Source organism: Carassius gibelio, chromosome B1 (genome assembly GCF_023724105.1).
Source record: "Carassius gibelio isolate Cgi1373 ecotype wild population from Czech Republic chromosome B1, carGib1.2-hapl.c, whole genome shotgun sequence".
Classification (NCBI taxonomy): Eukaryota; Metazoa; Chordata; class Actinopteri; order Cypriniformes; family Cyprinidae; genus Carassius; species Carassius gibelio.
In genome coordinates, this window is record NC_068396.1 from 32,436,118 (window position 1) to 32,450,583 (window position 14,466).

Here is a 14,466-nt window from a genome sequence, read left to right on the forward strand (position 1 = left end):
CTAATGTTGGACATTTGTCATTGCATAAATTAGAGGTTAATGATGTTTTATTAACAAAGTTTGGGAGTAGCATGTTCCAATAATCAGATAATTAGCATGATAGGAAGTGGACGGCCAACTCTGTCCCACGACAGTTATGCAGCATCCCTCCTCCACCTGAACACCTCGCTCTGCACTATTCCTGTCCCAGCGTGGGATGTGGAGGAGTCAGGGCCGCTGCAGGATTGCATTGTTGTGCCCCCTTCCTCAAATTTTATGGTTAAAATAGAACTTTATTTAAATAAAAATAATTATTGTTTATAAATTACAACTGTAGCTCTCGACAGTTACCTATGGCTATGACTTTATTAATACAGTTCTCTAAATGATTTTATAGTCTCAAACTTTCCGAAATCATGCAAAAAATTAAGCAGTTTTACTGATAAAAGCATGGTTTATTTTTGTAAGAGTTGTTTTTTGCTGAAGAAATTATAATGAAATTATAATGACTATTTCATCTATAGCAAAAAGTTGTCCAAAAATGAAAGATGAAGTGAATATTTGAATGAAATGTTTGTCTAATAGCCTAAAGAAGGATCTGGTCATCCTGTAAGTGTAGCAGCAGTTACATGGCCTTTGGCTTTCTTTCAGGTATTTGTAATAACACGTAATTTACATCAATGGGTTATTTTGTCTTAGCCTACATTATGAATTTTAACAGTGTTCTTAACCAATCTTTATTGCCTCATAGTTTTTTACAATGCATTTTAAGTAATTTTAAAGGTCTTTTTTAAATAACCAAATAAAAAAGATCTTAATACTTCTTTGTAAATTATTATATGCGTTGGTGATGTTGGAATTTATTTCTGACATTAAAACATGTTATTAATATGGTAAATGGACTGCATTTATATAGCGCTTTCAACAGACCACAAGGCCATGCAAAGCGCCTCACATTCACCCATTCATACACTGACTGCGGTGTCTGGCATTCAAGGCACGTCCAGCTCGTCGGGAGCAGCTGGGGTTAGGTATCTTGCTCAAGGACACCTCCACACTTGGTCAGGTGGAGCCGGGGATTGAACCACCAACCTTCCGGTTTGTAGACAACCTACATAAACCACTGAGGCACTGCCGCCCCCAAAAAATACCAACAGCCACAAAAGTTTCACAGGATTATGATTTTTTTTGTGATGCACCGGCTAAATTTTTACATTTAACAAATGATTTACAGTTTATTTTAATAAATATAAAACATTTAAAAGGTGTGCTTGTGTATTTACTTTTGCATTAGCACATTTCGTACACAATGGTATTTCAAAGTGCTTTACATAAAAGAAAGTAAAATAATAATGAAGAAAAAGAATAACAAGAATAAAACAAGCAATTTTAAAACTTTTAAAATTATTAAAATGTTTACTTATTTAAAATGAATTTAAAACAGAAAATTATTTTACATAAAAAAAAAATCAGTTTGGACATTGCACAGTGCTCATTCAATAAATGCACAGCTAAACAGATGAGTTTTGAGTCTAGATTTAAATGTGACTAGTGTTTTAGCACATCTGATCTCTTCTGGAAGCTGATTCCAGCTGCGGGCAGCATAGTAACTAAAGGAGGACTCCCCTTGTTTTGTGTGAACCCTTGGTATTTCTAACTGACTCGATCCTAATGATCTGAGTGCTCTGTTAGGTTTATATTCAATGAATATATCTGCAATATATTTCGGTCCTAGGTCATTTAGTGACTTATATACGAGTAAAATTACTTTAAAATCAATCCTAAATGTAACTGGAAGCCAGTGTAAGGACCTGAGGACTGGTGTGATATGCTCAGATTTTCTGGTTCTAGTCAGAATCCTGGCAGCAGCGTTCTGGATGAGCTGCAGCTGTCTAATGCTCTTTTTGGGAAGAGACCATTACAATAGTCCACCCTGCTGGTGATAAAGGCATGAACAAGTTTCTCCAAGTCTTGACTGGAAACAAAACATCTAATTCTTGCAATGTTTTTTAAATGATAGTATGCTGATTTAGTTACTGCTTTGACATGACTACTGAAACTAAGGTCTGTCTCCAGAATCACACCAAGATTCCTGACTTGATTTTTAGTTGTTTGACCCCTAGAGTTAAGGGATGCATTCACCTTGAAAACTTCATCGTTGTTTCCAAATGCAATGACTTCAGTTTTTTCCTTGTTTAACTGAAGAAAGTTCTGGCACATCCAACTATTAATTTCATCAATGCATTGGCAGAGGGAGTCAATGGGGCTGTAGTCATTTGGAGATAAGGCTAGGTAAATCTGGGTATCATCAGCATAGCTGTGATAGGCAATTTGGTTCTTTCTCATTATTTGACTTAGTGGGATCATATACAGGCTAAACAAGAGCGGTGCAAGAAAAGAAGAGTCTGCAGAAATGCTTGGTGTTAAAGATATAGCCTCCATAAATAGTACACTTGTGTTCTCGTTTATGCGTCTCCTTCTGACAGAGACCGATCTAGATTCAGTGGTAGCAGAGATCAGTATATCAAAGAAAATACAGAAGTGATCAGATGCTACGTCCTTAGTAACAATGGATCACAGCAAAATCCTCATTGTTAAATTAACACTCTGAGTGTGGACAATGTTAAAAGTAACACTGAAGCAGAGTTCAATTCAATTCAATTCAATAAATGTATTGCCACGTCAACAAGTTGATAGGAATTTGTCTTGGTACAACTCTCATACGTAAATAACCCAAAAGACAAACATCAAGACAAAAAACAGACAATGTTCACCAACAATACCCAGCAACCGTTAATAAAGTGCTGCTAGCAGTCAGTGCAGGTTCAGATGTCTGATAGCCAGAGGGTAAGTGCTGTCTCTGAAACGTGATGTAGAAGTCTTGATAATCCTATATCTTCTTCCTGATGGGAGGAGATTAAAGACATGATGAGCAGGGTGAGAGTGGTCCCCTATGATTTTTTTTTTAGCCTTTCTGATTATTCTGGTGGAGAAAAGTGAAGAAAGTGAAGGGAGACAACAGCCTATAAGAGTTGAAGTTAATGAGATAATTAAGAAGTTAATTGAGTTATGATTGACCATTATTGAAGACACCTGATGTTAACAAGCATAATCACCAAACGAGAAAAATCACAATTTGTGTGTCACCATTATAGTGGTCAGTGTTTGCTTTAGTTGGGATCTTAATTTGGGGTTAAATTAAGACAGAGGAGGATCAAACATCTCCACAAACAGCTTCATCAGCTTCACTCATTAGATTGACTTTATTTATGTTAGACATTTAGAGAAGCTCGTATTAACAGAGGTTTAAATGTTGATATTTGATATCACCATTGTGGTGATCAGTGTTTGGTTTAGTTGGGATCTTGGTCCTCATACTTCTGATGTTAGCTTGTCTTTGGCTGTTGTAACTGTGTGTTATAAAGCACTCCTATTGTGGCAGAGAGCATGGAGCTCAGGTGTTTACATCATGCTGCTAATGGTGACAATATTATAGCAAAATAAGATATTAGTGTTTTGTTGCAGCTTTATTTATTTTCTTGGATAGAAATGTTGTAGAATTTAATTTTTTTACAAAAAAATATTTTTTTTTGATTGTCACCGTTGTTGTGATGCATATCCACATATGCCTTTTTTTTTGAGCAATTGGGATGGTGCCCCCTGGGAGTTGGTGTGCTACAAAAATTGTGTACTCTGCGTGTAGGGAGCAGTGGTCCTGGGGGCTGGGGGAGTTCTCTGGGTTCAGGCTGAATTCTGAGCTCAGATGGCATGCCAAATATACTTCTGATTTTATCAGTCAGATTATATGAAATTGTGAAGTGTGAACGTAATCTCCTAGAAACAACCGAAGCAAATTGACACTGAGGCTGAAATCTGTTCATATGTTATGATTTATGATTTATTATGTCATCAGAAAGAATCTGCTGAATAGAGTGTCGTCTGGAGCCGATCCCAACGCTCAGAAAGCTCTGGTGATCATCACAGATGGAGACCCCAGTGATAACGATGATGATAATGTCCTCAAGAAATGTGATGAGCAGAATATCCTCCGTTACATCATCGGGGTGTGTTTCTTTGTCCTTTTATGTCTCTTTTCAGCTTTTTACAGAGTGTGTTCTGTACTACTGTACTACTGTAAGTCAGCCATTGGTAGTTTGAATTGTTAACAAACACTGTGACTCTGAGAAACTTTCACAACATTCATCTGGTTAGAGCAGTTGGAGAGATTTCTGACTCAACCAATCACATGAGTTTAGGGTGGGACTATCTGTTTGACCGTCCAATGACAGATGAGTAGAATGTTCAAAAAGCTTGTCTGGAAACAGTCTTTATTTGTGCAATTTTCTAAAAATAGTAAATATATAATCATTTTATAAAAAAAAATATGTGTGTATATATATATATATATATATATATATATATATATATATATATATATATATATATATATATATATATATATATATTAATACAGAAAGGACACACTTCAGCTTTAAGTGAGATATACAACATGTTGTATTTAATCACAGATTAGATTATTATCCTGTATGTCACATCATTGAGTGGAAAACACTTTTTACATGTCATCAAGTGCACAGAGGAAAACAAAGATTTCAGTTTGTCATTTATTTTAATAAATATTTCAGATATCATGCTTTTTTGAGTTCACATTTTTATTAAAAGTGTTTTTTCACAGTCAGATGTAATGACTACTGTTTTTCAGGTTGGAAACGTTGAATTAACTGGACTCACTCAGCTGGCATCAGAACCAAAACAGAACAACACCTTCTACATTAAAGACTACAGTGGACTCGAAGGACTTCTTGACAACCTGCAAAAAAAGATCTACAATATTGAAGGTAAAATGTACATGTACAGAAAATGGACCCTAAATAGAAGTTTTAAACAGAAGTAGCAGTTGAAGAACCCACAGATGATTGTAAGAGTTTTCCTTCTGTGTTTCAGGGTCAAAGGATGCTCAAGGCAGAGACAGACAGAAAGAGTTATCACAGAGTGGATTCAGTGTCGTCTACCAGCAGGTGAGAGATATGAATGACATAAAGTAACAAATAATTATTTTAATTTTTTATAAGGAACAATAAGTTTCATTCCATAAAACAAGTTCATGCAATTAAGCTCAAAAAGGAAATCTATATAAATAATTACAATTAATTATGATTAATTACAATTATTTATATGTGCTGCCAGTAGTAAATGTAGCAGAATTAAATTGCCATCAACTTATCTGTTCGTCCAGCGAACCCTTAGCTCAGTTTTATATTAACTCTAAGAAAGGATATTTCCGTGGCCACAGAAAAACACTTTCATACAGTATTAATGCACCAGAGCATGTAACAAAATCAGAATTGTAAAGGGACATTGATTTGTAAGCCAGAATTTTATTAACTAAAAAGTAATGCAAACTAGTCAAAAAACTAAAACAAAACATACATACATAAAATCACTCATACAGGGGAAAGGGAAAATGAGATTTGATGGATGATACCATCAGGAAAACCAGAGAATGAAGCTATGAAAAGAGTCAGTTAACCACCTGAGTAAAACCATCAGAGTTAATAACTGGGTCTATAGCTTATACTAAACCCCTGTTTCATTTAGTTAAATGTATGACACTTGCATTTCCTTGGCTTGAAATGAGCATCTGGATGCAAATCATGATGGTTTGGAGGTTCGGTGCTGTAGGAGTCGCAATCATGTTCTTCCGGTTTTGAAGATTGATGAATTCCAAAGGTGTCCTGACTCGGTGGTGATTAGGAGTTTCTTCCCAATGGAAAGTGACAAGAGCTAAAAGAGACATCAGCTGAGATCCTAGGATCTTTGGTGAATGGAAAGTCGAGGCATGAGGTCTGGCACAGACTTAGTCATTAAAGAGAGTTCTAGCTCATCCTCCTCATCCCCTTATGATCTAAAAGAAATGCAGACTGAAGGCGGGTCACTGAGGTGAGGGCTTTGAGGTCTGAGAAGGTTTACGCCTCTCAGGATGGGCTTGTCCAATGAGAAAGGTTAAAATTCCAAGCAGGAGGTTGGAACTAATGATGAGTTTTACAACCCTTTGTGTGAAATCATGGAAATTTGCAAAATGGAACTCAAGTGGGGGTTCAAGAGAAGAATCTTAAAGATTCTTAGAACACTAATACTGTATATTACCTATGTACCAACATTTAATATACACTATCATTTAGATCATCAAAAGACGAATTCACAGATACTAAACATTATTTGTGCATTGTGTTCCTGTAGCTCAATTGGTAGAGCATTGCCATTTCAAGAGCAAGGTTGGGTGTTCGATTCCCTGGGAACACATGATAGGTAAAAATTGATAGTGTTAATGCACTGTAAGTTGCTTTGGATAAAAGCGTCTGCTAAATGCTTAAGTTTAACTGTAAACATGATACGATTACATATAGGTAAATTACATTAACAAGTGGTTCTATCATAAGCATGCATAAAACAGTTTACAAGACAAAAAGACGTTATGCGTTATGTTGTGTCTTGCTTTGAACTTGCAAGCAAGTGAACCTTATAAAATATAAAATACATTTATATCAGTATCCCATATTCATAATTGTGATCACAGTCTGTTTAAAATGTCTACCATTGTAACATGTTTACATCTACCAGTGTATATATATATATATATATATATATATATATATATATATATATATATATATATATATATACAAAACCCGTTTCCAAAAAAGTTGTAAACTGTACTGTACAAATTGTGAGTAAAAAAAAAATAATAGAATAATTTACAAATCTATTAAACTTATATTTTATTCACAATAGAATATAGATAGCATGTCAAATGTTGAAAGTGAGACATTTTGAAATTTCATGCCAAATATTGAAACATGATTGGGTATAAAAAGAGCCTCTCAGAGTGGCAGTGTATCTCAGAAGTCAAGATGGGCAGAGGATCACCAATTCCCCCAATGCTGCAGCGGTAAATAGTGGAGCAATATCAGAAAGGAGTTTCTCAGAGAAATAATTGCAAAGAGTTTGAAGTTATCATCATCTACACTTTTGATGATACACTTTTCTCAGAAAATAAAGGACATAATTGTACCTTTAGGGGTACAATAACTTGTCACTGGGGCTGTACCCTCAAGGGTAAAGCTTTTGTACCCTTGGACCTTGTACCTTAAGAGTCCAATTTTGTACCTTTAAACACACACGCTGAATTAAAATCAGAATTTACTAAATCCTTTTCATTTTAAAAACAATGTCTAGCTGTAACATGGAAATGATCATCTACTGAGTGAGTGTAATTTGCCTGAAAACCCATTTCATCTCCTGGTTTCAGTATAGTCCTTTTTTATCAGCCTTGACACCCAATAATAAAAAAAATGTCATTAATAACTCACCCTCATGTTGTTTCAAACCCGTGAGACCTCTGTTCATCTTCTGAACACAGTTTAAGATATTTTAGATTTAGTCCGAGAGCTCTCAGTCCCTCCATTGAAGCTGTGTACGGTCTACTGTCCATGTCCAGAAAGAGAAGAAAAACATCATCAAAGTAGTCCATGTGACATCAGAGGGTCCATTAGAATTTGTTAAAGCATCGAATATACATTTTAGTCCAAAAATAGCAAAAACGACCACTTTATTCAGCATTGTCTTCTCTTCCGTGTCTGTTGTGAGAGAGAGTTCAAATCAAAGCGGTTTGTCATATCCAGTTCGCCCTGATTAAGAAATGCCTGTTAGTGACTGTCTCTCAGCTGGCAGGAAGAGTTTTTTTTTTTTTTATCATTCTCCATTATTGTGTGTAATATGTCAGTGCTGAGACTGCAGTGTTTGTTTCAGGACTCTGTGATCGTGGGTTCGGTCGGAGTGAATGACTGGTGTGGAGCTCTGTATGAAGTGACGGGATCAGGATCTGAATTCAGACAGACAGAGATCATTGATCCGGCTGTAAATAAAGACTCGTACATGGGTATGTTGGGGTTCTTGTTTGTTCTTGTGTGATGTGTGATGTAAAGAGTGTGTGTGTGTGTGTGTTTTAATGATGCTGATGGTGTTCAGGTTACTCTACTGTGCTGGGAATGAGACGCGGCGTCTCTCTTCTGTTCTCTGGAGCACCACGGGCCGAACACAGGGGTCTGGTGACCCTCTTCACCAAGACTGAAAGCACATGGACAGTGACGAGCAACATCAACGGAGAACAAGTCAGTGAAAAACCCTCAGACACAACATTATCTCTCTCCACCGGTGAGATCAGGGGCTCCCAAACCATCAGACCCTTCAAAAACACACACCTTAAATCATTAAATCTTTATTCAACTATACCGTTAAAATACAATTTTCAGCTCCATCAAAGCAAACATCTTTACTTTTGTTGTTGTGTAATAAAGTGATATTTTATTGGTCTGTGTTTGGAGGATCAGGACTGGAACTCCTCTCCTTCACTCCGTTCTCTTTCTCTGTGCTGTCGTTCTCACCGACTCCGTTTTCTTTAGTATTCACGTTCATCAGAGGAGAGTCTTCAGCCGCAGTTACATTTTCATCCTCTTGAACGAACTCTTCAGGGCGATTTCGTAAAAAAAAATCTGCACTACAGACACAAAACACACACTGTTAAAACTGATTATCTATATTTATTCAATAAAATTGTGTCAAAACTTTACAAGCAATATTATTAATTAAATGTAACACATTTTAATTAAGTAGAAATAATCATTAAAAATGAGTAGAATAGCATGAAAAAATTTAGTAAAATTTACACAAAAATATTGATTTCATTGGACAAAAAAACAAAAAAGCCCTATTCTAAAGAATACTATGTTATGCATGCCAGGCCAGTAGTTGGCGATCATGAAACATTATATGCATGCACATGACATCAGCCTTTTTACAAATTCACATTTTTGTTGCTTACATAGATATGATACAGGCATCATGTTCAAAAGGCTGTGTCTTAAGGCCCCCAAAACAGAGTTATTGAAGACACCTAAAGTTCACAAACAGAATCAAAGGGTAAATTATTGGTTACCATTATAGTGGTCAGTGTTTGCTTTAGTTGTGTTCTTGACCCTTGATGTTTTAATATTTCATTTTGCATTGCTGTTGTAACTCAGTTATAACAGCTAGACAAACTAAGAATAAAGATGATCAGGTAGTGTTGGTCATGCTACTACATAATCTTTGTTCTTCCTGAATATCTGAACTCATTCAGAGTCTGATCTCTGAGACAAGATAACATTCATTATGGCAGCCCTGTGATTCAGCAAAAAAAGAAAAAGTGGATTTTTCAGTGTAAACCAGAGTTTGAGAATTCTGTTTAAAACAGAGAAAGGGGAACTTTCTTTTGGCAGACAGTCACATCAAGAACCAGCGTATGAATCTCAAGAATGGTGACAAACAGCATATTCAGACCAACTGTAAGAATCACAAAACAAGCTACTATAGAATTATTGCTCATTATTTATTCATGCCGCAAAGCATGATGGGAGCCATAAAATGAGTTTTTATTGGTGGCACCCAGAATGCAGTGCAACATGCTTTTTGATGGTCACCATTGTTGAGGTTCTCAGGCTGATTCTTGATGTCTGTGTGTCTAAATGAAAACACTTTTCTTTTTAACAAGGTTTTGATCAGAGGTGCTTCTAAGAATTTATCTGATAATGATGGAGACACCTGAACATATACTGTCCAACCACAGGACAACTGTCATTGATAAAACACACCCAACTCAGACCAAATGATGATGCAAAAACACCACATGGTTGCATTTCCATCTTGGCTTATCTAGCTGCTGTATCACAACTAGCAACCAAAGAAACTGTGTTTAAAACTTTAAGGGTCAAGAGTCCAACTAAAGCAAACACTGACCACTACAATGGTAAGCAAATTATTTATTTTTTCCTTCAGTGATTCTGTTCGTGAGCTTTAGGTGTCTTCAATAACTTTGTTTTGGGGGCCTTACAACCTTTTGAACATACTGCCTTTATCATATTTATGTAAGCAACAAAAATGTGAATTTGTAAAAAGGCTGATGTCATGTGCATGCATATAATGTTTCATGATCGCCAACTACTGGCCTGGCATGCATAACATAGTATTATTTAGCATAGGGTTTTTTTTGTTTTGTTTTTTCCAATGAAATCAATATTTTTGTGTAAATTTTACTGAATTTTTTCATGTTATTCTACTCATTTTGAATGATTATTTCTACTTAATTAAAATGTGTTAAATTTAATTAATAATATTGCTTGTAAATTTTTGACACAATTTTACTGAATAAATATAGGGAAACACTTTTTACAGTGTATATTTATTAATTAAAATTGTGTCAACATTTTACAAGCAATATTATTAATTAAATTTAACACATTTTAATTAAGTAGAAATAATCATTAAAAATTAGTAGAATAACATGAAAAAATTAAGTAAAATTTACATAAAAATGTTGATTTCATTGGACAAAAATCAAACAAACAAAAAAACCCTATGCTAAAGAATACTATGTTATGCATGCCAGGCCAGTAGTTGGCGATCATGAAACATTATATGCATGCACATGACATCAGCCTTTTTACAAATTCACATTTTTGTTGTTTACATAGATATGATAAAGGCATCATGTTCAAAAGGTTGTAATGCCCCCAAAACAGTTATTGAAGACACCTAAAGTTCACAAACCGAATCACTGAATGAAATAATAATAATAATAATAATTTGCTTACCATTGTAGTGGTCAGTGTTTGCTTTAGTTGGACTCTTGACCCCTTAAAATTTTGAATAGCTTTTATTTGGTTGCTAGTTGTGATACAGCAGCTAAATAAGCCAAGAAAGAAATGCGACCAGGTGGTGTTATTTGTTTTTACATCATCATTTGGTCTGAGTTGGGTGTGTCTTATCAATAACATGTGTCCTGTGATTGAACAATATAAGCTCTGGTGTTATCAGCATTATCAGAGAAATTCTTAGAAGCACCTCTGATCAAAACCTTGTTAAATAGGAAAAGTGTTTTCATTTAGACACACAGACATCAAGAAACAACCTGAGAACCTCAACAATGGTGACCATCAAAAAGCATGTTGCACTGCATTCTGGGTGCCACCAATCAAAACTCATTTTATGGCTCCCATCATGCTTTGCGGCATGAATAAATAATGAGCAACAATTCTATAGTAGCTTGTTTTGTGATTCTTACAGTTCGTCTGAATATGCTGTTTGTCACCATTCTTGAGATTCATACGCTGGTTCTTGATGTGACAAAAGAAAGTTCCTCTTTCTCTGTTTTAAACAGAATTCTCGAACTCTGGTTTACACTAAAAAATCCACTTTTTTTTTCGCTGAATCACAGGGCTGCCATAATGAATGTTATCTTGTCTCAGAGATCAGACTCTGAATGAGTTCAGATATTCAGGAAAAACAAAGATTATGTAATAGCATGACCAACACTACCTGATCATCTTTATTCTTAGTTAGTCTAGCTGTTATAACTGAGTTACAACAGCAATGCAAAATGTAATATTAAAACATCAAGGGTCAAGAACACAACTAAAGCAAACACTGACCACTATAATGGTAACCAATAATTTACCCTTTGATTCTGTTCGTGAACATTAGGTGTCTTCAATAACTCTGTTTGGGGGGCCTTAAGACACAGCCTTTTGAACATGATGCCTGTATCATATCTATGTAAGCAACAAAAATGTTAATTTGTAAAAAGGCTGATGTCATGTGCATGCATATAATGTTTCATGATCGCCAACTACTGGCCTGGCATGCATAACATAGTATTCTTTAGCATAGTGTTTTTTTGTTTGTTTGTTTTTTGTCCAATTAAATCAATATTTTTATGTACATTTTACTTAATTTTTTCATGTTATTCTACTAATTTTTAATGATTATTTCTACTTAATTAAAATGTTTTAAATTTAATTAATAATATTGCTTGTAAAATTTTGACACAATTTTACTGAATAAATATAGGGAAACACTTTTTACAGTGTAGAGAATCACTTTTTACAGTGTAGTTGGCGATCATGACATCAGCCTTTTTACAAATTCACTTTTTTATTGCTTACATAAATATGATACAGGCATCATGTTCAAAAGGCTGTCTTAAGGCCCCCAAAACAGAGTTATTAAAGACACCTAAAGTTCACAAACAGAATCAAAGGGTAAACTATTGGTTACCATTATAGTGGTCAGTGTTTGCTTTAGTTGTGTTCTTGACCCTTGATGTTTTAATATTATGTTTTGCATTGCTGTTGTAACTCAGTTATAACAGCTTGACAAGCTAAGAAAAAAAAAGATGATCAGGTAGTGTTGTTTATGCTTTTATATAATCTTTGTTTTACCTGGATATCTGAACTCTTTCAGAGTCTGATCTCTGAGTTACATTAATATTCATTTTAGCAGTGCTGTGATTCAGTAATAAAAGGCCTGGAGTTTTCAGTGTAATATAGAGTTTAAGAATTCTGACTGAGAGAGGGGAACTTTCTTTTGGCAGACAGTGACATCAAGAACCAGCGTATGAATCTCAAGAATGGTGACAAACAGCATATTCAGACGAACTGTAAGAAACACAAAACAAGCTACTATAGAATTGTTGCTCATAATTTATTCATGCCGCAAAGCATGATGGGAGCCATAAATTAGTTTTGATTGGTGGCACCCAGAATGCAGTGTAACATGCTTTTTGATGGTCACCATTGTTGAGGTTCTCAGGCTGATTCTTGATGTCTGTGCGCCTAAAAGAAAAAAACTTTTTTTTTAACAAGGTTTAGATCAGATGTGTTTCTAAGAATTTCTCAGATAATGCTGAAAACACCTAAGCTTATATTGTACAACCAGAGGCGTCTGTCATTGATAAGACACACCCAACTCAGAAATCCAGATCAAATGATGATGCAAAAACAAATAACACCACCTGATCTCATTTTCTTCTTGGCTTGTCTAGCTGCTGTATCACAACTAGCAACCAAAAAAAAGGTTTAAAACTGTAAGGGTCGAGAGTCCAACTAAAGCAAACACTGACCACTACAATGGTAAGGAAATTAATTATTTTTTCTACAGTGATTCTGTTTGTGAACTTTAGGTGTCTTCAATAACTGTTTTGGGGGCATTACAACCTTTTGAACATGATGCCTTTAAAAAAGCTGATGTCATGTGCATGCATATAATGTTTTCGAAGGGTGTTTCATGATCGCCAACTACTGGCCTGGCATGCATAACATAGTATTCTTTAGCATAGTGTTTTTTTTTTTGTCCAATGAAATCAATATTTTTGTGTAAATTTTACTTAATTGTTTCATGTTACTCTACTCATTTTGCATGATTATTTCTACTTAATTAAAATGTGTTAAATTTAATTAATAATATTGCTTGTAAATTTTTGACACAGTTTTATTGAATAAATATAGAGAATCACTTTTTAAAGTGTAATATTTGTTTTTTTGTCCAATGAAATCAAATGTTTTGTGTAAATTTTACAATTTTTTTTCATGTTATTCTACTCATTTTGAATGATTATTTCTAATTAATTAAAATGTGTTAAATGTAATTAATAATATTGCTTGTAATATTTTGACACAATTTTATTGAGTAAATATAGAGAATACATTTTTACAGTGCACACACACACATACACAGACAGTATTTCACCAGAGACACAAACAAACAATTTTTACTCCTAATTTTACTTCTAAAAAAACATCTTCAGTTTTTAACCAGTATAATGTGACGTTATGTTTATGAAGCACAAGAACATGTTTTCATATTTCTTCTATAAAAATCAGGCTATAAAAGCATGTGCTAGAATGCAGTTTCTCTTCATTTTAATTGATTTCCGCCATCAGATTGGCTCATATTTCGGAGCGTCTCTGAGTGTGTTGGATGTGGACTCTGATGGAGACTCAGATTTCCTGCTGGTCGGAGCTCCATTATTTTACCAGTCTCAGCCGAAGGCTGAAGGGAGGCTGTACGTCTACACTTTATCAGAACAGGTACGCACAGATTCATGACTATTATTACGATCTTCATGAACAAACTTCTGCCTGTAAATGGAAGGCTGCTAGTTGTCACCATTGTGTTACTCCATTGGGATTGCTGTTGTAATGGATTCCTATGACATGAAAGTTGTGGAAATTGTTCTGGTGCTGGTCATGTGCTGATGAAGAAATATGCTGTTCTCTTTTTCAGAACTATTTTCAGAAGACACTGAATGTGAGCCAGTCAAGCACAGGTAGATTTGCTGCATCCGTGGCTTCACTAAAGGACCTGAATGGAGACAGTCTGTCAGATGTGGCAGTCGGGGCACCGCTGGAGGATGAAGGAGTCGTCTACATCTACCTGGGTGATGGGACACATGGCATAAACCCTGAATACATTCCTCAGGTGAGAGTTTGCTGTGCTTCCATCAATCCCAAACATTGTGTTTGTGCTCACGTTTAACCCAGAAACCCAGACAAGCTGAAAGTTCACAGTTTATTGCTTAAGACTATTTTCCAC

General features: G+C 35.1%; 1 protein-coding gene across 1 annotated transcript in view; it reads left to right on the forward strand.

Annotated features, from left to right (window-relative positions):
* The window catches only part of LOC127949404 (integrin alpha-L-like), a 56,710-nt gene that overhangs the window by 2,758 nt on the left and 39,486 nt on the right, over positions 1-14,466 (forward strand). The window contains exons 8-14 of the mRNA XM_052546613.1: positions 3,893-4,043; positions 4,703-4,838; positions 4,945-5,018; positions 7,810-7,939; positions 8,029-8,171; positions 13,815-13,961; positions 14,158-14,352. Of these exons, the coding sequence (XP_052402573.1) occupies positions 3,893-4,043; positions 4,703-4,838; positions 4,945-5,018; positions 7,810-7,939; positions 8,029-8,171; positions 13,815-13,961; positions 14,158-14,352 (976 nt within the window). The remainder of the gene's footprint in view (positions 1-3,892; positions 4,044-4,702; positions 4,839-4,944; positions 5,019-7,809; positions 7,940-8,028; positions 8,172-13,814; positions 13,962-14,157; positions 14,353-14,466) is intronic.